Consider the following 26174-nt stretch of genomic DNA (forward strand, 5'->3'; position numbering starts at 1 on the left):
GATGGACTGACTGGTATTATTCCATTTACACAAAGCACAGAAAGAGAACTGTATGTTTCTAGACTAGCATGAAGATCAGAAACACACTTTGTGTATTTCTTGTTGAGCATAAGGATGTAATATGGACCAACGTTCCAGAATTTTTTGGGATCCTAAAGAGGAGCAGCTGAAGGTGAGTCAGGGAATTTGTCTCACAGGTTCATACATACATTTTTGTCTCTCACATGTTTATAAGTCACATAATCTATTATATACAGATTTCATGACTATGAGGTATAACTGTTGGTTTCTTTAATATTATTTTGAATGATTTATGATATTATTAAATATTTGTTATTGTATTTATAATATGTTGTATCATAATATTAATTTTCTATAATATTTTGCTATTCTTAGTTTTTTTTTTTCTTCTATTCAGCTTCACTGACACTACAGTTTTTTGAATACTTTTGAAACAAATATTTAATTTGTGAAGTTGTGTATATTTAAAGAACAACTGTTAAACTCTTTTAAAGCCTACTTTAAAAGTGTTTCAGTTACAGGGAGAAGATTAGAAGATTACATAACTCCAGCATTTTGTGTGTGTGTGTGTGTGTGTGTGTGTGTGTGTGTGTGTGTGGTTCAGGTAAACCCACAAAGACATTCGAAATCCTTGTCAGGACATTTTTTGTTTTTATGGTCCCCATGAAGAAAACAGCTTAAAAATCATACAAGTGAGGTTTTTAGGTGTAGGGGTAATGGATAGAATATACAATGTTTGTACAGTATATAAAATCTTTATGTCGATGGAATATCCCCATAAAACATGAAACCCCAATGTGTGTGTGTGTGTGTGTGTGTGTGTGTGTGTCAGAAGAATGGTTGTTAGCAACCATGATTTCTCATGAGACATTAGCTCTGTGTGTTTGTCCTCTGGGAAGACAGTTGTGTGTCACTCTGTGTTCTATGTGTCTTTAATGATGAGCCAATTACCAAAAACATTGTTAACATTCATCTAGACACGGCACCATCCATATGTCTGTTAAACCATCCATCCATCAGTCCCTAAAGCCGTTTTCTTATTAACCCCGAGATCATCCTTCAGTTTGGTTCTTGGGCAGTAGTTATTAAATCTCTCCCTGTTCCATCTATATCTTACGGTAATCTGAGGTGATTGTCATAGTGACCACACTCCCAGGCGAGAAGTGTTTGCTGGTAACTCCCCTGACCTGCTGTCCCTCTGCACTTCATCCACAATATCTCTAACATGCGCTCCTAAGAAGTTTGAAGGGCCAAGTTGTACTGAAAACTGCCTAGCATCAATGGAATGTAAAGGCACATGCAGTGAGGATGTTTGGGGAAAAATTGTCCAAAATTGACATGAAAAAATTGCTAATACTAAAAAAAAAATCTCCCTTTTTGGAACATTCATTAAAATAATTATATTAAAAAAGTAATAAATATTGTTTTTATTAATTTTTTTAGATGCAGTTTTTTGTTTAAGGATTAGCATATAGTTAATATCCCATCTAACAGGGAACATTCTCAGAACTTTGGCTAACATTCTGGCAAGGTTCTCTCAAAATGTTCTTCCAGTAACGCTAATAGAATGTTTGTTCAAAGTTATCTTTAATAACATTATCAAACCATTAGCACAAAAATGTTGTTTATACATCATTAATGGAAAGTTTTTTTTTTTTTTTTTTAAAAACATTTTAGTTGGACATTTTTTTGAGATAGCTTAAAGAACAAAAAAGTAACTTCCCCATAATAGGCCTACTTGCAAAATGATAAAATAAAGAAAACGTTCCCTTAACGTTTTGATTAACATTCACATATTGTAACCAAGAAAAAAAAAAACGTTTTAAAAAAACTGGACGTTTTGAACGTTCTGAGAGCATTCAGAAATAACGTTTTCACAGCTTAATATAGGTTACTGTATATTATTTAATATATAATTACAAACTATTTTCTATGGTATGTCCTCATTTATATAGCTCAGTAATCGTGTTTGTGTGTACAGTATGACGGGCCGGTCGGCTGCTGAGGGATCTCCCTGCTCTCATCGTCTCTCTGTGCAAACTCAAGAGGATGAGCAGGACCGAGCAGAGAGTGTGCTCAGCAGGTCAGAAGTGTGATACTGTGTTTGTGCGTGGTCTGTTTTTCATCTATTCAAGGACCAAATGTCCTTACAATGATAGTAAAACCAATTTGGGGATCTACCTTGTGGTCCTCAGACGGGAAGTGTCATAAAAGGACGAAACAATCTTATTTAATGTTGTAAAAATAGTTTTTATTTTTCGCTTTATCGATATTCTATCTACAGCATGCTGTCATTTACCTCTGAATTGACACCTATCTGTAACTAAATAAAACTGTTTGTACTTTGTACAGGGCTGAAAGTACAGTAGGCCTAATGCAAATAAAAGTTTGAATTATGAAATCGTCAAACTGTTACGAAAGTAGGCTAATCATGACTCTCGTTTGCATATGTAGAACACCTGTTGGATAGAATTACGTAAAGACAGTATAATCCAATCTTGCTACGACCATGTAAAGCCACATGCTAACTTTGTTAGCTTTATGTTAATTTATTGGAGAAAAACCATGCTCACATAACACATAAAAAGTTAATCCCCCTAAAAGTAGTCCTGCAGTACCTTGAATGTTCAGCATCATTACTCCAGTCTTCAGTGTCACATGATCCTTCAAAAATCATTCTAATATGCTGATTTGGTGCTCAAGAAACATTTCTTATTATTATCACTGTTGAAAACAGTTTATTTGCTAACCATGATACATTTTTTCAGGATTCTTTGATGAATAGAAAGCTCAATAACAGCATTTATTTGAGAGAGAGAAAACAAACAAAAAAATAATTCTTTGGTGTCACTTTTGATGAATTTAAAACATCCTTGATGACTAAAAGTATTAATTTCTTTCAAAAAAAAAAAAAAAAAGGTTTCACTTTATTTTAAGGTGTCAGTATTACAGTGTAATTATACATTTAAGTTCTGAGTAATAATAATTAACTGCATGTACTTACTAAAGGTTTAGGGTTAGGATGAGGGTTTGGTTTAGGGTTAATTGCATGTAATTATGCATCATTTCTAGTTATTACTACAGTAACTACATTTAACACGTGTAACAATGACACTGTAAAATAAATTGTTACCAAAAAATCTTTCTGACCCAAACCTTTGAAAGGTAGAGTAATTTTGCAATAATTTACTACTTTAAGAACAACAGAATTCAACTGGAGTTAAAGGGTTAGTTCACCCAAAAATGAAAATAATGTAATTTATTACTCACCCTGATGCCGTTCCACACCCGTAAGACCTTCGTTAATCTTCGGAACACAAATTAAGATATTTTTGTTGAAATCCAATGGCTCAGTGAGGCCTCCATAGCCAGCAATGACATTTCCTCTCTCAAGATCCATTAATGTACTAAAAACATATTTAAATCAGTTTATGTGAGAACAGTGGTTCAATATTAATATTATAAAGCGACGAGAATATTTTTGGTGCGCCAAAACAAAATAACGACTTATTTAGTGAGGCCGATTTCAAAACACTGCTTCAGGAAGCTTCGGAGCATAATGAATCAGCGTGTCGAATCAGCGGTTCGGAGCGCCAAAGTTACGTGAATCAGTGTATTGAATCATGATTCGGATCGCGTGTCAAACCGCCAAACTGCTGAAATCACGTAACTTTGGCGCTCCGAACCGCTGATTTGACACGCTGATTCATTATGCTCCAAAGCTTCCTGAAGCAGTGTTTTGAAATCGGCCATCACTATATAAGTCGTTATTTTGTTTTTTTTTGGCGGACCAAAAATATTCTCGTCGCTTTATAATATTAATATTGAACCACTGTACTCACATGAACTGATTTAAATATGTTTTTAGTACCTTTATGGATCTTGAGAGAGGAAATGTCATTGCTCCCTATGTAGACCTCACGGAGCAATCGGATTTCAACAAAAATATCTCAATTTGCGTTCCAAAGATTAACGAAGGTCTTATGGGTGTGGAACGGCATGAGGGTGAGTAATGACAGAATTTTCATTTTTGGGTGAACTAACCCTTTAACCATGATGGTATAAAACCATGATAATGTGTGTGATTTCAACTCTTCACATTTCCTGCTCATATGTTTCTCTCTCAGGTCTCAGTCTGCGTGTGATGATACCTCGTCTGAACTGCAGCGAGTAGCTGCTCTAGAGCCCCAGGATGCGCCATCAAGAAACTCCTTTAGAGGAAGAGGAGCTCTGTCCAGGTTCAGGATCTATACAAATATGCACACATACATTCTCACATGTGCAAGTCTGAATAAATGCTTTCTCTTTTGCGTTGCCAGGTTGGTGAGTCTGGTAGTGATTCTGAGAGACTGGGCACACAGGAGTCTCATAGAGGAAGAGGAGAGACCCGATTCCTTCCTAGAGAGATTCCGGGGACCCGAAGTACGAGCCCCACCCAGTCGAATTAGCAACAACCAACCAGATGCCAATGGAAATACTAAGGGAAATACAAAGTAATGTTACAGATGTGACACATCTTATTTATTTTTCTTTCAAACATGGAATGACAAATGGGCATGAAAAAAAATAAAACAATCTGCATACAGAGAGGATAGATATCTGATAATTTTCCACAGGAAACAATGGGAGACATTTATAGTTTCTCCATCTGATGATATTTACTACTACTGGCTCTTCTTCATCGCCGCTGCTGTGCTCTATAACTGGGTACTGCTTGTTGCCAGGTATGACTTTTCACCTAGTCTTTCTCCTTTTACAAATTCTTCATTATCCTTTGTTAATGTGCGCCTGATAAACACAGTCCCCTGTGTTGGCAGTTTGTTTCTGGCGTAACTAATTGTTACAATGGTGTAAGGCTCTTTCGTTATGCCTGTCACTCTTCCACAAACAAAACAGCCCTTTGAGAAAACTGCTTGACTAACTGTACAGATGTTCGCGTCTGCCAGTAATCTTAATATTTATGGTTTTCATGTTTTTTCTCTTTCTGTTTTTGTCTATAGAGCATGTTTTGATCAGCTTCAGACTGAGAATCCTATTGTCTGGCTGGTGTTTGACTATATGTGTGACTTTGTCTACATACTGGATTCATGTATGCGGCTAAGGACAGGTATAGACACACACATATACTCAAAATTCCTGACTTATACCACATATTAAAGTTAATTATTCCAATAAGTGCCTTTACACATTACAGAAACATTACATAGGAAAGCATGTTTTATATTATTATCACAAAATCTTTTATTATCTATGCATTCATGAAGTTGTCAGTTTTTCTATTCAGGCAAAAACATGTTAAAAATTTTGCATATTGCTGGGCTAGTTCATGTTCATTTAAAGTCGCCATGAAATTAAAATTCATCTATTTTCTAATTGCATGTTACTGATCTTATTGTAAACGTTTCATTCATGCATGTTTCTTTCTTTTTTTTTTCTTTTTTTAAACTTTTGACCTCATAATTTCTTGTGAAACGACAGACTTCTCTCTGGTGATGTATGCCAGATTTCTCCAATCATTTTGTCTGCTTAAAGCCCCATCCCTTTCTCAAAAACTGATGGATAGAACCATGTTCTCACCCTACATTTATTTGTTTCCATTTCACTCAGACGTACAACACAATATGGAAGATTGATCTGTCGCCACTTCAGTTTTATCATGACTTTAAAGGATTAGTTCACTTTCAAATGAAAATTACCCCAAGTTTACTCACCCTCAAGCCAATTCTTTCTTCGTAAGTTGAATACGGAAGGTGGAGGCTAGACATTTTACTTAATAACTTGTTAAATATGGATATTTTTTTGACACAAACGCATCACTTTGCTTCAGAAGGACTTTATTAACCCCCCAGAGCCGTGTGGAGTATGTTTATGATGGATGGATTTGGATGGATGCACTTTCTTCAGCTCATACATGTTGGTATCGCTCACTGCCATTATAAAGCTCGGATGCATCAGGATATTTATAAATATATCTCAGATTGTGTTCATCAGAAAGAAGAAAGTCATGTACACCTAGGATGGCTTGAGGGTGAGTAAAGCTTGGGGTAATTTTCAATTGAAAGTGAACTAATCCTTCATTTCATTTTGTTTTTTGTTCACTTGCATTGTTCAGGATGAGAAGGACATGACACAGACAATTTATTGAACATATTCTCAATTCTTTACTCTAACACAAAAACACAATGGGTTATTTAACATCTTGGAAGCAGAACAATGTACAGATTTTTGTATTCTTAGTGAATGAATTATAAAGCATTTTCTATGCTCTCCCAGGTTACCTGGAGCAAGGACTTCTGGTGAAGGACCTAGCGAAACTCAGAGACAGCTACATTCATACATTTCAGTTCAAAATGGACGTTATCTCCATCCTCCCCACGGACCTGGCATACATCATCTTGGGCATCAACACACCACAGCTCCGCTTCAACCGCCTTCTGCGCTTCCCTCGTATGTTTGAGTTCTTTAATCGGACTGAGACAAGAACCAATTACCCAAACATCTTCCGCATCTGGAACTTGGTGCTCTACATTCTGGTTATTATCCACTGGAATGCCTGCATCTTCTATGCCATCTCTAAGTCGCTAGGTTTTGGGTCAGATCAGTGGGTTTATCCCAACATCTCATCTACAGAGGAAGGAGCTCTGAGACGGAGTTACGTATACTGCTTCTACTGGTCCACACTGACACTGACCACCATCGGAGAGATGCCACCACCTGTACGGGACGAAGAATTTGTGTTCGTAGTGTTTGATTTTCTTGTCGGTGTGCTAATTTTTGCCACCATCGTAGGTAATGTGGGTTCCATGATTTCCAATATGAACGCCACACGGGCAGAGTTTCAGGCACGGATTGATGCTATTAAACATTACATGCATTTCCGCAAAGTCAGTCGCCATCTTGAGACACGTGTCATCAAGTGGTTCGACTACCTGTGGACAAATCAGAAAGCGGTGGATGAGCAGGAAGTTTTAAAGAATCTTCCTGACAAGCTACGTGCAGAAATTGCCATCAATGTTCATTTGTCTACTCTGAAGAAAGTTCGCATCTTTCAAGACTGTGAGGCCGGGCTGTTAGTAGAACTGGTTTTAAAACTGCGCCCTCAAGTGTACAGTCCTGGCGACTACATCTGCCGAAAAGGAGACATTGGAAAAGAGATGTATATCATTAAAGAGGGAAAATTAGCAGTTGTTGCTGATGATGGAGTGACACAGTTTGCATTGCTAACAGCTGGAGGATGTTTTGGCGAGATTAGCATTCTTAACATTCAAGGTAGTAAAATGGGAAACCGTCGGACGGCTAACATTCGCAGCATCGGCTACTCTGACCTCTTCTGCCTTTCAAAGGATGACCTAATGGAGGCCGTAACCGAATACCCAGATGCTCAGAAGGTTCTGGAAGAGCGTGGAAGGGAGATTCTGAGGAAGCAGGGGCTTCTGGATGAAAGTGCTGCACAGGGAGGTTTGCTTGTCATGGATACAGACGAGAAGGTTGAACGTCTTGAAGGCTCACTGGATGTTCTACAAGCACGTTTCGCACGGTTGCTCGGGGAGTTCACAGCGACTCAAAGCAGACTGAAGCAAAGAATCACAGCGCTTGAGAGACAACTGTGTCATACGGGCCTTGGGCTTGTTTCAGATCAAGAGATGGACTTTGAGAGTAATGCTAACACACCACGAGCTAATTCAACTGCATAGATATGCGCATCCGCACCATTAAGATTGTGTGTCTCTGTATCACATGCAGGATTATATTTCTAGTTGTACATAAATTCACAATTACAGACATTTGCTTTTTCAAACACGTTCCAACAGCCTCCAGCTTTTAGACTTGGTTTTTCAAGTACTGTCTTTGATGGAATTTTTTTCAGGCAAAACAGCATATTTAATTTTCCCTAAATGAAACTGAAGCTGTGAGAGATAGATGTCCTTCAGTATATCATCAGTGTTGTTATTAACTAAGTTTGGAAAAAAAAAAAAGCTGAAATAAAATAAAATATAAATTAATCTATCCATCCATTCTCCAAACCATGTGTTCATATAGAATATATAATATAAATATTAGATTAAAAAACTAAATTTAAAAACAAATGAAAATTAGAAATGTTGCATTGGCAACTAATTAAAATAAAATATGTACTAAAAATATGTACTAAAATGAAAAACTTAAACAGAAATGTAAATAAATTAAAGATAAATAGAAATATTTTTCAAAAACAAAAATGAATAAAAATAAATGCACTTAACAAAATTAAAATTAAATATAAAACTAAAAGCTAATTCAAAATATGAATAAATACTATAATAGTATATAAATAATAATTATTGACTTATTTCACAACAAAACATTTTCCAGAGTTTTTATTTTCCACTAGAATTTTTACAATTATTAGGCTTTTATTATTTTTTGTGGAAAGAAGTTCACCCATGTACATAACATTACATCCTACTGAACAAACCTACTGATTTTTTAAATTGTCATAATCATTTATTGTCTCCATCGAAATGTTTCTAGTTATATAGAGACTTATTTTTATTAATAAAAATTGCACCGTACACCCCCCTCCCCAGCCTCGTTTTCATTTGTGAAAAATGTAATATGGTGTCCACTGTGAAAAGGTCCATACCCAGGACAAATGCTGCTAATTCAAAATGTGTGTTGATAAACTGTACTTGTAACATGTTGGGTTCATAATACCTTAATTCGCTTTTCGCATCTAATATACAGAAAAATAACGAAATGTATATTCTGTATTACTGTGATCAGAATGTATCCTGTTTGCAACTCGCTCATTTCCGTGCTCAAATAAATCTGACATTGCCCAGCATTAGTCGTCTCTTACGTGTGGTTATGACGAAATCCTATGAAGTAATGACGCCATCACATGACGCCAGTCACGGTCACAACGCCGTTTCCGGTGCGCCATTTTAGGCTGCATGGCGCAAGTTCCACTGGGAAGATGGCGGGTGAAATCGGCGTTTGGTTAGTTTTAGCTTTTGGCCAAATAAGAGTTTTATGCCGATAACTGTGGAACGAGTCGCTGCTGTTGGTTGTGCTAAAAGCTCGGCGGTGTGTTGGAAGCACCGCGCGTGAGGAAGCGATGTCTGCTGAAGTCCTCAAGTAAGGCGCCCAGTTTTATTTCTTTTCTACTACTAACGTACAAACGTTGGTGTTTATTAATATTCCTCGACAATAAATCATTTAAACCCAGTTGCTGTTTGAATTAATTCCCTGCTTTTTAATCTCATTTATATAAAGTAATGTTTTGACTTTGCAGTTTTGGTCTATCAGTACCAGCCGAACAAAGAGTCGTTGCTCCACTGAGAAATATTTATAAACTCTATTTGAGACTTACATATTACGTATTCCTGTCAGACTGAAGCCTGAGATATGCTTCTCTTTATAGAGATTCTCTGTGGTTGTGTGGTTTGGTTTTGTGGGTTTTTTAAAAGGGCTATTCAATGCTTTTAACGTATCATAAGGGATTATATGTGGATGCAGTTGTCATGGAGATGAGCTGTGTCTTGTCTTTGCAGACCCAGGCCGGTGGCTGGTGGAGGAAGTAAGTTAGGTGAACTGATTGGGAAGCTCCATGAGTACCTGGCGGCCGCTACGGAGGACAAAAATGAACCTACTTTACCTGGACACTGGAATGGTGAGTACAGTAGGGAAGATAAATTAATCATTACAGTCACAACTGAACCAGAACCAAAAATAAACGCGTTAATAGTGATAGTTACATTTCTGTTATGTCTTGTTGACAGGAACTACGGCCAAAGAATACCTGGAGCAGCAAGCTCATGCCCAGACCGCAGAGGAGGTAGAGACTGTTTCTAGAGTGCTGCAGGGTTGATGTGTTTTTGTAATCCAACCCTGAAGTTTGCATCACTCTGATTCCCTCAACAAAAATCCAGTAGGATTTTTTAAAATGGCTTTTAGATTATTGCAGAAAATGAGCTCTGTAAACAACAAATGTTTATTATTCTTACATCTTTTGCTTATCAAGTTAATCTTCACAGATGAACACAACTTTTATGAATTCTGAAGCTTATAGGACTTATAGTCTATTAGGCTATAAACAAACTTCACTACAGTCGCATGACTTAAACGTCACCACCATTAAGCCTCTGACATCTTTTTCAATCTTTATTTAAAATCTTCAAGTTGGAAAGTTTGATTTGGAATAGTTTGCAAGAGCATGAGTATAAACACAATGATGCTGTAAAAGTGGACTAGTAGTGAGTAGATGAAATTCCTGTTTGCCATGAAGATGTTTAATGTCCCAGGCAGTCTCTAGTCTCATTTAGCCACTGGTTAGCAACCACCCAAGACGTGTAAAAACTTAAAGAAATCACAAGTGGGTTATTAGTGATGTATGTAGTAGAACAAAGAAAATATCTTGAGCTTGTATTAACCACATACCTTTTTTGAGGCATTTAACCAAACACCCATTGACTTTGGGATGATGGAACCAGAAGTTTACGAATGCTAACTTGTTTCTGGGTTTTAGGCCCTTTATTGCATAAATCGGGTTTTCAAAGTCAAAGACAGTGGGCCTCCCTTCTAACACAACATACACGATGCCCCCCCCCCCAATTAAACTGCATAGTATGAACTGCACTGTATGAATTAATTACATATACGCAGATTCTTAATAAAGCTATGAAAGCTATTCATTCAAGAGCAGTGAATTGTTTTTTTTCCCTTTTGTTTGGTTAACATTAACAGGCTTATATGAGGCTGCTGTCACGTTAAGACCTTTTTAATAACTCATAATCAAGCGCGTCCCGCTCTTTCTTGTTCATCCATGTTTCTTTTTCTGCTCTGTAGTGCTTAAGCAGTCCTGTGCTGCACTGATATATTTACATAAAGATAAATCTCTATCGATGGATATCGTCATATCACCCAGCCCTACTCTGTGCTTCCCCTGACATGCTCTTGCGCCCCACACTTTGAAAACCCCTAGCATATATAATAACAAGAACTCCCATTGTAATTTAATTATATGGCTGAAATTGAGTTTTAAATTGAGTACTTAAAAATTCTAGAGTGTTTAAAATGTTTTGTCTCTTTTTTTCTTTCCAGTCCAGTGGACCCTCCGAAGTGGGAATGTTGTCGTCGGCTCGTTCAAGAAGGTTTGTCAGTTAAGGATGAGCTGCATCTGGAGACTCTTTGTGCTCTGACTAGGTGAACTAATTTGTAAACCTTTTACTCTTACAGGAAACCGACTGTTGTCACCAAACGCAGCGGGATGAATGAGTCGGACGCTTCATCTGAGAGTGGAGCAGAGGATGTGATGTCTGTCCACTCCAGCGACCATGACACTAATTTCCTACCCAAAGGTGCCACTCCCATTCTCATATTCAGTTGGTTGATTCAGATGATCATGCCCGTGTGATGCATTTTATGTTATGGTTTCTGTTATTGAGTACAATAGGATATTACAAGTTGTCTTTGAAACCCATTATTATCTGATACAGGAACAGTGTTTGTGCTGCCAGAGCCAGTCTCCAATGAAGCTCGTGATGATTTTCGTGGTCCAGAATTCCGCAGTAGACGTGTTTACAAGCAGCACAGAGATGGTGGTGACAGACGCAGAGGTAACAGATAGGCATAATAATAATCTTTTAGATAGGACTGGGCGATATATTTTGTGGCAACGGTATAAAGTGTGTATAGAGATTTTGCACTATCATGTATGTTTGCGGTACATCAAAGCCCTGTTCACACCGCCAGCGACTTTGACACTGTATGTCGCTAGTCTCTGTACTGTAAAGATGCTTGTGGGCGTTCCTAGTGCTGTCGCTCTGTTATTGGTTGACTGTATATCTGTCCATATCTTTAGAATTTACAATGCGTCATATAATTAACAACATGAACTATCAACATATGACTCAAACTCTCTGAGTCTGTTTCTTTTCCATGCAGCATTTTATTATATTCATGTATGTGGCTACCGTCAAATCATATAAAACAGTGAAATCGCTCCAGAACTCTGTCCTGTCTTGCCTCCACTCAAGATGGTGACGTGACCCCCAATGACAGTCTTCGCTCTTATCGGTTGTCGCTCGCAAAATGTGCTGCTCATTTGCATAAAGTTTCTGAACTTTTGTTACATGACTTGCTTGACAGTTCTCTTTCATGGCTTATTGCACTTCAGTGATACAAATGGAATAACACAATGCCCATCTTGGTGAAAATTCACATAAACGCAGTGCATTGTGTGTTAATTGGAACGTAAATGGAAGAATTCGGATGTGTCCATACATTAGATCCCTGCACAGCAGCGTAATATACCTGCTTCTTCCTGTGTCCTTAATGTTAATCAAACAACAAAAGACAGAGAAAATAAATCACTGCTCTTTAGTGAATAAAGTAAGTAGCTTTAATAAGAGTTAAATGTGTTTAATGTATTTAATTCATACACTGAAGACTCAATTTCTGTAGTGTTTCTTACATGAATGCTACTTTTTAATAGACCTACTGTACCTAAAGCACTTATGTTATTTGTATTTTTGGTTTATTGTATTTGTCCTTTAGTTTGTCATTTGCATCTTAGGTCTTATTTTTAATAACAAAGATAAGCACTGATTTATATATTTTATGTTAACTCTAAGGATTTTTTTACTGGCCCAGTTGTTGTTTTTGACCCATGTAACATTGTATTGTAATAAATAAGGTTATGACACTAAAATTTTAGATACAGATGAAATTTCACAATTCTCATTTCCAATTTTGATACCACAGCAATAACTGCTAGCTTAACAAATATAAATTTCAACTTTTATTAAAGACAAATCAGTAATAAATAAGAAAAATAATCAAATTACAGGCAATAGCACAAACAAAATACAATAGAACAAAGTAACAAATGAAGAAAACAACTGTGTTTTTCAGGTTGGTCTAACAGTAGTATTATTCAGGTTCAGAAATTGAATAAAATAATCAATATAAAATAATACAGCATAGTCTAAACTGTATAAATTAAATATAGATTAATCCTTATTATAAAATGATTCTGTTAGGAGCAGTAGGTGATTTTTTTTTTGTTGTTGTTTTTTTTTGTTTTTTTTGTTTAATTAACATTAAAAACACAGCAGCAGGAATATTAGGCTGCTGTCACTTTAAGACCTCATGCACTGATCCAATACTATTACACATGCATTATTACACAACTGTTTTTTCTCAACATTACTTTATAACCTTCTACATTTACTAGGAAAGACAGGCATTTCTACATAATTTGTGAATTTGTTCATTCAAGAGCAAAAAGTCGTGAAAAAGAATGAAAGTGTTCGCACGGCTTTCTGTGCAAGTGCTTGGGATGTGTGCCAGTAGCGTATTGAGTTCTGTCAACTGTCCTGAGTGTCTTTCACACTGGCCCTGGGCCATCGGGCAGGCCTTATTGTCAAGCCATGTCATTTTTATTAGGACTGTCAAGGGATTAAAATTTGAAATCTAATTACATAATGTGCCTGTTAATAAATCCAACTGATTAGTTTAATTAGCAAATTAATAGCTAATTAATTGCAAAAAAGATAATTTAGGTCCGGTTTCACAGACAAGGCTTAGCCTAATCCAGGATTAGGCCTTAGTTCAATTAGGGTATTTAAGTAGCTTTTATAAATGTTCACTAGAAAAAAACATTACTGATGTGCATCTTGAGACAAAACAATGGCGCTGGCATATTTTAAGATATGTCAGTACAAGTTGCTTTCATTTAAAACAGCTCAAACATGCCTTTTAGTCTGGGACTAGCTTAAGCCTTGTCTGTGAAACCAGGGGTTAAAGTCATTATTGTGTTAAATTAGAAAAGCATCAAATAGACATTGCCCAAAATGAAATAGGTTTTTAATAAAATGATACTCTAAATAAGAAACTAAATGAATAAGTCATTCATTTATTTGATTGGTTCAAACAGCTGATTCATTCAGGAATTAAGTCAATAGGTGTGTTTGACTTGGAGTGGCTCTGCGCAGACTGATTAATATATGAAAAGCAGAGGTCCAGGGAGTACATGCATTTTCCCACACTACCGGGTGTCTTGACAACGTCATCGCTTTCCAATAAGAGGGAGAAAATGGCGACCTGAGTGGCTTCAACATGCTGTCGGTCAAAGACGATAACGTAGATACGGGAACTTGACAGATTTTGACTTAAACAGATGTTATATTAAACTTAACTTATAACATGAAAGTAAGGTTAATAATATAACTTAGATTACACATTTTTCAGTTTTGCTCAAATTAGGGTGATGCAAAAATGAGTACACCCCACAACAAAAACTACTACATCTAGTACTTTGTATGGCCTCCATGATTTTTAATGACAGCACCGAGTCTTCTAGGCATGGAATGAACAAGTTGGTGACATTTTGCAACATCTGTCTTTTTTCCACTCTTCAAGAATGTCCTCTTTTAGAGAGGACTGAGAGTGATGCTCAACTTGTCTCTTCGGAATTCCCCACAGGTGTTCGATTGGGTTCAGATCAGGAGCCACTGAATCACTTTCACCTTGTTCTTCTTCAGAAATCCAACAGTGGCCTTAGATGTGTGTTTAGGATCATTGTCATGTTGGAAAAGTGCACGACGACCAAGGGCACGGAGTGATGGTAGCATCTTCTCTTTCAGCATAGAGCAGTACATCTGTGAATTCATGATGCCATCAATGAAATGCAGCTCCCTGACACCAGCAGTACTCATGCAGCCCCACATAAGGACACTGCCACCACCATGTTTCACTGTAGGCACCATGCATTTTTCTTTGTATTCCTCACCGTTGCGACGCCATACAGTTTTGAAGCCATCAGTTCCAAAAACATTTATCTTGGTCTCATCACTCCAGAGTATAGAGTCCCAGTAGTCTTCATCTTCGTCTGCATGGGCCCTGGCAAACTCTAGGTGGGCTTTTTTGTGCCTGGGCTTTAGGAGAGGCTTCTTTCATGGACGGCACCCATGCATGCCATTCTTCTGCAGGGTACGGCGTATTGTGTCACGGGAAATAGTCACCCCAGTTTGGCTTTCTACTTCTTTAGATAACTGCAGTGAACTTGCATGCCGATTTTCTTCAACCCTTCTCATCAGAAGACGCTCCTGTCGAGGTGTTAACTTCCGTGGACGACCCGGACGTCTCTGTGAGATGGTTGCTGTTCCATCTTTTTAAAATTTTTGTACCACTTTTGCTACAGTATTCTGACTGATAAGTAAAGCTTTGCTGATCTTCTTCTAGCCTTCACCTTTCTGGTGTAAAGAAATTATTTTCTTTCTCAGGTCTTGTGACATTTCTCTTCTATGTGGTGCCATTGCTGACAGCATGAAATGGGAAGGGGTTTTAACACCCTTTTATAGTCAACTGTCTGCTGGACACCTGTGTAATGAATAGTTAGACTCACCTTTGGTTGAATTCTTGTATAATTAGACATTTGTAGTCTAAAACTTAGCTTTTCTTCAGAGACTTTCAGTGGGGTGTACTCATTTTTGCATCACCCTGATTTGAGTAAAACTGAAAATTGTTCTCGAAGTTATTATTAACCTTACTTTCATGTTATAAGTTAAACAGATGTTATATTAAACTCTTGTCAACATTTTGGAAATTGTTTTTGTGTTCATTGAGATATTGTTTAAAATGTTACTTTTCAAAGGGGGTGTACTCATTTACGCTGAGCACTGTATATGTATGTGTATATATATATATATATATATATATATATATATATATTAGTTAGTGTATGTGTTTGTGTGATGTATTTTGTGATATATTCTTGCCATTAAATAAAATGACTAATTAATGAAATTAATATTAATTAATAATGTCCCTTTATTACATTCAAATTTTCAACCAACTCAAATCTTATCAGAGATGTTCTCAAGCACCCAATCTCAAAACACTGTTTTGTAGCACACATGAAACAAAGAATTCAGTGTTTGTGCCAGGAACGGTTAATCAGCTAACCTTGAAAGATAGATTGCCACCCATTCTTAGTCTTACACAGAAAATTTTTCCTCACAGTGGAGAATTCAGACAATTCTGTTGCTTTCCATTTACAACTGTGTGTAACCATGTTGCCGCTGAAGTATATGAAATAACACTTTTAGCTGCGTGTGTCAGGGTATGAGAGTAAACTCTTCTGATTTGTGTTTGTGTGTGTTAGGAGGATATGAGATGGAGAGGGTAAACTGCACAGCTTGCGGTCAGCAGGTGAATCATTTCCAGCGTGACTCAGTCTACAGGCACCCTATGCTTAAAGTTCTCATCTGCAAGGTATGTATATGTGAGTCTCTGCGATTAATGTGTGTTTGTGTATGTAGATGTAAAGTATATGTAACCAAACAGGAGAGTCTTAAAATAGACACTACTTTCTCATATCTGCATAATTTTTTACAGTAATTTGTATTTGACGACTAGTGAATCCTTCCATGGAGTATTCTGAGAATCTGTTTGCTTTCTTGTAGAGTTGTTTTAAGTATTATATGAGTGATGACATCAGCAAAGATTCAGAGGGGATGGATGAGCAATGCAGGTACGTGAGTGAGTGATGGATGGATGGAAATCTAGTATTGAGTGAGTTTTCCTGTTTTTTTTTTTTTTTTTTTCCTTTTTGTAAGCTCAGGGTGTGTATGTATTTCAATGGAGTGAGTGTTTATGACATACATTGGATGTATTTTGTCAGAAAGTGAGCTTTTTTTGTCACTATTTCTAGAAAGAATTTTATATAGTAGATTACGATCATATGTGATCAAATTTTTGAATATCTCCTATACCTTCATTTACAGAATGGTTCATTTTGTCTTCAGGATTTAAGAAAATGAGGCCTGTTTTAGGACCTGTTTTTTTAAACAAATATTCTTTACAAATAGAATAATCATTAAAATGGCATTAAAATGTCTTAAAACAGGATTTTCCTTTTTGCATTTTATTTTTTTTGGGTGAAATGACCCAGACATTTCTGAAGTTAATAATAATATAATATAAGTTAATAATAATTCACTTGTGCGGAAGGCAGCCTAAGAGTCACTGAGCATATCATAGGTACATAATGGTGAAAGTCAGAGCAGCTGAAATCATCTCACAGTTAATAGTTAGGGTTTGCAGTTGATGTATTCACTTATTTGTAAAATAAGCGCTCTGGTCCCCTGTTCATTTAGGTGGTGTGCAGAGGGAGGCAGTCTGATTGGCTGTGATTACTGCAGTAATGCCTTTTGTAAGAAATGTGTCCTGCGTAACCTGGGGAGGAAGGAGCTGTCCACCATCCTGGAGGAGGAGAGGAAGTGGTACTGTTATGTGTGCAGTCCTGAGCCACTGGTGGAGCTGGTGTTGGCCTGCGACTCTGTTCTAGAGAGCTTAGAGCAGGCTCAAAAACGAGTCTCCCGTACTGAGCCAAACTCGGTCCGGGGGAAAGCTAACAAGGGTGGTCGTGGTGCGTCATATCTGATGGGGGCAGGAGGTGGACCGGTGCCCTCTGCAGGCCTTTACCAGCGAATGCAGCGGTTTGTAGATGTTACTACATCTTTGAGTCATTCCTTCAAGGCAGTCGTTCATAGAGAAAGAGAGGAGCATGGAAACCAAGAAGAGAAGCAAGAGAGAATTGGGCAGCTACGGATGTTCCGTGCTGTACTGGATGATCTGCAAGCAGCTAACAGCGCGTTACAGGTAAGAGGAGAAGTTAAGTTAGAAGTTAAGTTTGATTAGGGATGCACAGATAAGCTGGTAGTTATTATTTCCAAGTTAAGACTTATAGCAATGCATCTCTGATTTTAAAATTCTATACATTTTTTTTTTTTTTTATAAATTAAAAATAAAACTCTAAGAACTAAAATCAGTCATTTCAAATGCTAGTAAAAAGATGAATTTGGGCATCTTAATATTAAAGTATGATGCATAACATTTGATCAAAGATACAGTAAAAACTATATTGTGAAACTACAATTTAAAATAACTGTATAATTTAAATGTAATTATTCTCCTGATAGTAAAGCTGAATTTGCAGTCCAGTCTTCTGTCACTAATGTCATTCTAATATGCATATTTGGTGCTTAAGTAACTTTTCTTATTATCATTTTTTAAAACGGTTGTGCTGCATGATACTTTTTTTTATCATTTGTTTGCAGTTTGTTCATATGAATGTATTACAACAACGTCTAATTTGTAATTGCAGGAAGCCCTGGACCACGAGCTGACTGGGTCCAAACGTGGCAGTAGAGTTGCTTTAGATAATAAAACAAAAGGGAGGCGTAGACCAAAGAAGGCAATGTCATCACAGAGCCCTGGACTCACAAAAGAGCTGGTGGTCAAACTTACTCCCGTACCAGTCAGCCCACAGCCCATCAGCAGCAACTTTCCTTCCATTAATCCATCACCTGACAGACAAAAGATAAAGGTTGGAATGACAGATGGTTCACTGGAAGAAAGTGAAGCAAAGGTGGAGATGGAGAAGGGGATGGAGATAGAGATGGAGGGAATGACTGAGAGAGGAGGACACGTAGAGAATTATTGTGGTAATAATGATGACGAAGAGAAAGAGGAGGAGGAGGAGGAAGAGGAGGAGGAGGAGGAAGAAGAGGAGGAGGAGGACCAAACTGACCCAAAAAGTTTGTCTTTATCAGAGGAGAATAAACGTTCTCCACGTGTCAAAACCACACCGCGCCGTCGTCGGACGAACACAAACCCCTCTGCCGAGCATGCTGGTTTAGCTGAGGATGACTCTGATTCTGACGAGGTGCCTGAAGTGCTGCTCCAGACTGCTGCTGCCATGGCTAATAGTGAGGAAGAGGGTTTGGTAGGTAGCAGTTGGGATGGGGACGAGGTAAACCAGCATGTCAGAAAGCAGCGGCTCTTTGGGCTGGTGAAAACCACACCTCCCGACAGAGGCTCTCGTAAGCGAAATCTCAAAGAGAGATCTTCATCGTCCTCGTCATCCTCTTCTGCGTCTTCAAGGAGGGGCTCCCAAGACCAGGGGTCTACAGTCAGAATGACCAGAGGAAGAGCCCACAAAGTTGCCAGGATGACGGGACAGAGCGGGAGTTCATCAAGTGAGGTGGGAGGACCGGAACTGGAGAGTGGTCCGAGCAGCGACTCCGACGATCAGAGGATCAAACCGCTGACAGAGGGCGTCACATTGCTGGGCTCTGGAAATTTCCAGCAGTCTTCCGGTGAGTTTGTGTGTGTGGGCGCAAAAAGCCGATATTTTCTTTATACAGTAATACCAGAAACTTCTGAAGAAAGAAAAAAAAAAGTAAATTTAAGTGTTTATAATCTAAATGTAAAAAAGATCCTTCAAAAATCTGAAACAAAGATCTGAGCACTTTTCACACTCCGATTAATTCCATTTTTCTGCTTTGTTTTTCATATTTCAGAAGTCAAATGCGTTTTGTTTTTGACTTTAATCATTCTTTTTCTCTGTCTGTCTCCAGGTGATGAGATGGACATCCAGCCAGGTCCGTCTTTGCCTGTGGAGGACGATGATTTAGAAAATAGGTACGATTCTGACTACACCAGGGCCACACACACTTTCCCAGCACAGGCCTTCTCCACTGGACTTCGGCTGTCCCAAACCCACTACAGCGAGAGCTTTGATCCAAATCCCGTTTAAAAGCACGCAAGCATCCCGTCCATCCACATGCACCGCTGCTAGACAGGGCTTTTGAACATGTCTCTCACCCAAACACGCTTTTTATTTCCCCACAGTTTCTTCCACACGCTGTAGAGAGAATCTGTAGCCGTAGGCACACACCGCCCATCAGTGGGGAAGCTCTGAGCCTGCACTGTCTAATGGAAGTCAGTGAATCATCTACGGAGAAGCTCCTGTTTTTACTTCACTGACACAGACCATTGCATGTCTTTGGCAGAACTCCTGAAAGCCACACTGTCCTCTTTACTGTTTGTGCTGCTAATAAAGCTTTTAAGAGAGTAGAAAGAGTGTAAACCTCTTTGCTCGGATCTGATGGATCCTGTGTTCAGTAAGACGGACAACTTCTTGTGTGTGTTTGTGTTTTAGGGCTCAGCTTCCCGGTTCTCACGCTGTAATGTTTTCTGTCAGTCAGAACAAAGGCTGTGTGGTTTGCTAACGGTAGGTGTTAGTTTTATATAACACTTTTGTTATTGGCAGTGAAATGTCATTGTTGGTGGAATTCAAGTGAACACGTTCATTAGGCAGAGAGAAACGCAGTAGTACAGTATTAGCATTTGTGTTAAACACGGTTGTGTTTGTTCTTTTTCAGGAGATTAATCCTGCAACAGACAACTGAATTTTCTACATTTAGGAGCTTAAACTGAAGATTTGTTTATGCCTTTGTCTGAACTGCCTTTATTAATTAAGTTAAAGTTTTTGTACGTAGAGTTACTTGCGTAATCTATTTTTTTTTTTTTTTTTTTTTTCCATTTTCAAATCATTTGCATAGAATTCATGTCCTCGTGAATTGGCTAGAAGGTCAAAAGTTCATCCTGTCAATGATTGTTCATTTTAGCAGAAGTTGATGGATGTCAGGGATTGGAAATTTGAGGGAACAGGAAACTTGACTCCAGCACGTGTTGAAGTTTTTGAGTTGGTGGTTTCTAAATGGTAGCTTAGATTGGAGCCATGGCCCTGCAGTTGGTGCATGTGCTCTAACACATTGATTAATGGTGCTCGCTCACACAATGTAAATTTTAAACCAGGCTTGTGTTATTTACTCCTCATTCACACCCTTTTTTAATATTCATATAAATAAAATTACTTAAAAGGTTGAACAAACCCGAATGTGAAACGATTGCTTTGGTGGACTTGGCTTCAGTTTGTGTTCGAATGTTCACGGGGCAGCAGCAGGTGGCAGTGATGATGCTCTTTCAGGCCCAACACGTGTAGTCAGTCAGCATGTGTTTGAGGTTTGAGTGTAGTCGTCACTCTTACATGAGTGGTTTCTGTGTGTTATTTGCATGGTTGTTATGGAGAGGCAATAAACACTTATTTATTCTTTCTCTTGTTCTCTGTGTTTTTTCCCCGTTTCGTCTCTTTTTCTGTAGCTTAACAGGGTTCCCACGCATCCTGGAAAACCTGGAAAACCTTGAATTTTGTAATGCGATTTTCCAATAATGGATAAGTCATGGGAAATGTACCTAAATATCTTGGAAAATGTTTACTGTAACCTTTTAATCAAAATGCTTCACCGTATCACTGACAACGTTTTCATAAAATGAAGAAATCCTGGGACCAATCGGGATTTGGAACTGCGGTCAGTTCTCATTGTATTCTGGCATGAATGACATCGCAGAATCATATCGTTTTGTTTTTTCATTTGCGTTTTCCTGTGTATTGTCATGAGCAGGTATGCGTCATAGTCTCTGCACACTCGCCGTCATTTCTGTTTTCCGCACAGATATCACTCATTGATATCAACTGATATTGATACCATACATATTGCAATACATTATTATTATTTCCCAAAGGATAGTTACCTTATCCAGCTAATCGGAGAATCTTCCAGAGGCTTTGTTTGCCACTCAATTGAAAAGCTAGTTTACTTTAGCTGTGCATTTTGAACCATGCCAGTAACCACGATACCTCAGTGGCTATATCAGCTGTAATTTCTTAGCGGATTAAAATAATAATCCAGATTAAATAGAGCAGAATCAGAATCTGTGGTATGCAGTCAATTACCATTGAAAATTAGCTTGACTTGTCTCCATAACCATTGAACATTACATGTGTTCAGCATGAGACTGGTGCTATTGAATCAGAATGACCAAATCCTCAATATCTTCTGTGTTTGTGTTTAGTGTTTGTAAATTCAGTCAGTCAGACTTGAACAGTTCAAATGCCAAACGATTTTAATGGAGAATTAATGTAAAATCAACCTTTGTATTTCTGCTTTTAAAGTCTCATGCCTACTAGATTTCCACTGTAAGTATTACTGTAAATATTTTTTTTTTTAATTTTTGCAAACCAATGGACGAGTCAACTTTATTTTCTACGGCAAACAACAGTGGACCACAGATGTTGATTTAAATATTAGAAATGATAGTCACATAAAATGCCTTAAAGAAATGGAAAATAATATCTTGGACAGAGTGGGAACCCTGCCTAAACTTAACATGCATTAACATTAACATGCTTCTGATAATAATCCATTTTTTTTCACTCATCTTTCAAAGTGTCCTTTTTGTTTCTTCTTTTTTTTCTGTTTGTTGTCTTTACTTTCTTGTGGAATCCTCTCACTTTCATTGGATTTCATTGGATTTCAAAAACCCTAAAAGCTCGAATATTTATTGCATGCTAATGTCCTTTTTTTTTTTGGAAGTATTTATTACTGTTATTGTTTTATTAAAATGTTTTACGCAGAAACCTTTTCAACGTTTTCATCCAAAAGAAGCATGCATTATTTTGCATCTGAGGAGAGGAAATGTAAATAACTGTGTAAGAACTGTATAAGAATTGGAGTTGTAATAAAAGTTTATACCCCAGCCACAACAGCCTCTGTGCATTTTATATATATTTTTTGTTATTGTGTATTTTTTTTTTTTTTTTTTTTTTGTGGTGGTGCATTCAGTTTGTCACATTCAGAGGTTCCAACTCTGCCTCTGTATGGGCTAATAATTCCTCATCTACATTTCTTGACTGCCTGCCTGTTTCACTAATAAATTAAGGGTTTTATATTCATTTGTAAAACTAACAGACCACTTTACAGTCAACTGGATCTTTTACATTGTCCAATAACCTGTTATTTAATTGATGTTATATTTATGTCCTTTATATTTACATCCTTTATAGATTAAATGGAACTATAGAATAGAAAGTACTTCTGTTCTTCTGAATTGTTTCTGTATAAAAAAATAAAAATCTATTTGAGTGCAATTTTGAGAAATTATAATGAAAGAGGATGAAGGAAGATGCTTTGTTTAATGAAACTGAATCCATTGGTCACCCACCTCACATTTTGTCCCTCTCTTCTCTTCATCCCCTTTCTCTCTCTATTCTCTTTACTCCATCCCATCATTTGTTCTATAAAGAATTGCGAGGCAGATTCTGCTGGCTCAGATCAAAGCTAACCTCTCCTCTGATTCTGAGCTGGAGGCCAGCACTGATGAGCAATCAGAGAGCACGAAAGGAGAGGAGGTGGTGAAGAAGAGCAAGAGCGAATCATCTGAGACAACAGACGATGACGGTGAGTTATGGCCATTACCACTGGTACCATTGGGAATAGACATTGGAAACTACCTTTGCATCTCAATGTATATGACATTTCTGATGAATAACAACATAAACATCTTCTGAAACTAAAACTACACAATATTTTTATGTAGCTCCAAGTTAATGTCACAACACTTTATAATGACATGCAGCAGATCCTTCATATAGTTACAAATGTTATTAGACGTTATAGTATTCATGTATTTTTATTGTTACATGAGCAAAAATGATTTCTCTTCAGACAATTATGGCTCAGAATCCAGTGGGTCAAAGCCAGGGTCACGGCACCGCCACCGATTGCTGCGACATGGTCTAACTTTATCAGAGGCCGAAGCAAAAAGTCAAAAGCAAGGGGGGGAGAAGAAGAAAAGAGAAAGGGAAGTCCAAGATTTAGGATGCGTTATTGGTGAGTTAAAAGTTAGTTGTACGTAATTTCAAAGATTTTTTTTTTTTTTTTACTTTCTTGTAAAGAATGTAATGTGCTGATTTTTCGTTCAGATCTGGTGTTGTTTTTATTTTGTCCATTTTTATCCTAGTGAGCAGTGATGAAACAAGTGACTCTGACCTATGTGAGGAACTCAGCCTTTCAGAGTCTGAGGAAATAGGGTAAAGCTCATGATATCACATTCATCAACTGGAATCTGCTTTGGACATTAAACACTTGCTTATTACTACCTACCAACAAGCCTAAACGCATACAGAGATGATTCATTATTTTCCCACTGTATTTATTAATTTTGTAGGTCCCAGTCACCTACTCTTAATGAGAAGCTTCAGAGTCCATCACGCACACCTGACAAGACCACCGCTGCTGATGTGTGTGTTTGTTCTTTCTATATCATAGATGCTGTAAATGTGGATTCCTCAATTATTTATGTATTTTTATTTTTGGGGGGGTCGATATGTAGGATGATGTGTCTCTAACCACAGAGGAATGTTTGAGGGGCACCCCTCGAGGGAGGAGGCAGATCAGACGGCTTCTAGAGGTCGGTCAGCTGGCCCGAGAGACACAGAGTGCTCTGAAAGAAGAGGAGGAGCGCAGGAGGAGATTAGCAGAGAGAGAAAAACAAAGACTGGACATTGAGAGGAGAGAACGGGAAGATGCAGACTCAGAGGTGATGAACTGCATGGTGTCATATAATGTTCTGTTTTATGAATATTAAAGAAATAAAATTCTGTCCTCATGTACTCTTCCTCATGTCATTCCAAACCTGTTACAAAAGATGTTTTGGGAATGGTTTTTTCCCAATACAGTTTTGGTCAGCAGCATTTTTCAAAATATATTATTTTGTGTTTCACAAAAAGTCATACAGGTTTTGAATGACATGAGGGTGATTAAGTAATGACAGAATTGTAACTTTTTTTTTTTTATTTTAACTATTCCTTTAATGTTTTTTTAATGTTCATTATTAATGACATGCTTTTAACCTAAATGATAAAATAGTGTGTTGTCTATCTGTTGTAATTTTTTTTCCCTCTCACCTACTTTAGGTCATCTTAGTTTCTGAGAGACAGGCCACACCATTGGTTCTTGAGCAAGATGATGTAACGCATAAGCCTATAGTGCAAGTGCACATGGGCTTTCTGAACAAACTTAAACCACATCAGCGAGAGGGTGAGAATTTCTGTTTGTACACTCAAACCTGTTTATTGTGTTAAGTATTAATACAGTGTTAATACAGTATTTTACAGGAGACACATTAGATGCTTCACAAAAACATTTGTTTTAACATGGTTATTTATATATTTTGCTTTAGTGTGCCTGTAGAAAATATTATTATTAGATTTCTGAAAATTCTTCTTGCCAATATTGTAATAATACAGTGAGATTTTTGAATGGGCAAAAATCCTGCAACAGAGATCTGATCTCACCAGCATGGAGCCATTGGTAATGGTTTTAAAAAATATTAATATTGTCATTTGCAGTGCGGTTGTGGGATGGGAATCGATATGCAGGGGTGGACTGCGTGTTCATTGTATAATTTTATTTACACCTTTTATGCTTTTCAAATGTATTAACTCACCTCTGTCTGTCATAAATATTTAAATTAATTTTAAATAATAAGTCCATTGAAGAGCTGTGGTAGACTCAAAAAGATTAAAAAGTAAAAACAGCAACATTGTGAAATGTATTACAATTTAATATAATTGTTTTATAAGTTATTGTATTTTAAAATGTAATTTATTCCTGTGATTGCAAAGCTGAATTCAGCATCATTACTCCAGTCTTCAGTGTCACATGATCCTTCAGAAATCATTCTAATATGATGATTTGGTGTTAAAGAAAAATTTCTTATTGTCATCAATGTTGAAAACATTGGTGACTTAAAGGGTTTACCCAAAAATAAAAGTTCACCCAAAAATAAGAATTCTGTCATCATTTACTCACCCTCAAGTAGTTCCAAACCTGTATGAATTTCTTTGTTCTGCTGAACACAAAGGAAGATATTTGGAAGAATGTCAGTAACCAAACAGATCTCACCCCCCATTGACTACCCTAGTATTTATTTTTCCTACTATGGTAGTCAATAGGGGGTGAGATCTGTTTGGTTACTGACATTCTTCCAAATATCTTCCTTTGTGTTCAGCAGAACAAAGAAATTCATGCAGGTTTGGAACTACTTGAGGGTGAGTAAATGATGACAGAATTTTTATTTTTGGGTAAACTATCCCTTTAAGCAAGTATAAAATCAGTCAAATAGTAGAAGTGATTCAGTTCATAGCATGATTGTTTTTCATCCGTTTAATATTCGCATACATTTATGAAGCAGCATGTATGAAATGAAAGCCAGTGATGTGACCCTGATACAGTTTGTGGTGGAGATGGTTCATGTGGTGCATATGTATTCATGTGGTGTTAGGTGTGCGGTTCATGTGGGACTGCTGTTGTGAGTCTGTTCAGAATGTGAAGTCATCTCCGGGCTCCGGCTGTATTCTGGCCCATTGCATGGGCCTGGGCAAGACCTTTCAGGTATGGGGCTCGTGAATATTCTCC

The 26174-nt window shown here is 37.4% G+C and overlaps 2 protein-coding genes across 4 annotated transcripts in view; both read left to right on the forward strand.

The window, feature by feature from the left end:
* cnga2b (cyclic nucleotide gated channel subunit alpha 2b) lies at nt 1-9132 on the forward strand. The gene is made up of 7 exons (XM_051892810.1): nt 1-172; nt 2003-2104; nt 4149-4259; nt 4341-4514; nt 4638-4745; nt 5022-5128; nt 6295-9132. Exons 2-7 carry the CDS (start codon nt 2004-2006, stop codon nt 7713-7715), a joined length of 2022 nt encoding a protein of 673 aa, XP_051748770.1. The 5' UTR covers nt 1-172; nt 2003; the 3' UTR covers nt 7716-9132.
* LOC127512158 (transcriptional regulator ATRX-like) overlaps nt 8918-26174 on the forward strand; it is a 27593-nt gene continuing 10336 nt past the window's right edge. For all 3 annotated transcript variants that reach the window (XM_051892807.1, XM_051892808.1, XM_051892809.1), the window contains exons 1-18: nt 8918-9138; nt 9555-9673; nt 9783-9838; nt 11104-11153; nt 11239-11360; nt 11499-11618; nt 16169-16278; nt 16470-16537; nt 17163-17667; nt 18173-19166; nt 19428-19491; nt 22999-23153; nt 23421-23585; nt 23716-23785; nt 23923-23995; nt 24088-24294; nt 24671-24794; nt 26041-26150. In XM_051892807.1, the coding sequence (XP_051748767.1) occupies nt 9119-9138; nt 9555-9673; nt 9783-9838; nt 11104-11153; nt 11239-11360; nt 11499-11618; nt 16169-16278; nt 16470-16537; nt 17163-17667; nt 18173-19166; nt 19428-19491; nt 22999-23153; nt 23421-23585; nt 23716-23785; nt 23923-23995; nt 24088-24294; nt 24671-24794; nt 26041-26150 (3132 nt within the window). In that variant the 5' untranslated portion in view covers nt 8918-9118. The remainder of the gene's footprint in view (nt 9139-9554; nt 9674-9782; nt 9839-11103; nt 11154-11238; nt 11361-11498; nt 11619-16168; nt 16279-16469; nt 16538-17162; nt 17668-18172; nt 19167-19427; nt 19492-22998; nt 23154-23420; nt 23586-23715; nt 23786-23922; nt 23996-24087; nt 24295-24670; nt 24795-26040; nt 26151-26174) is intronic.

Source organism: Ctenopharyngodon idella, chromosome 5 (assembly GCF_019924925.1).
Source record: "Ctenopharyngodon idella isolate HZGC_01 chromosome 5, HZGC01, whole genome shotgun sequence".
Lineage (NCBI taxonomy): Eukaryota > Metazoa > Chordata > Actinopteri > Cypriniformes > Xenocyprididae > Ctenopharyngodon > Ctenopharyngodon idella.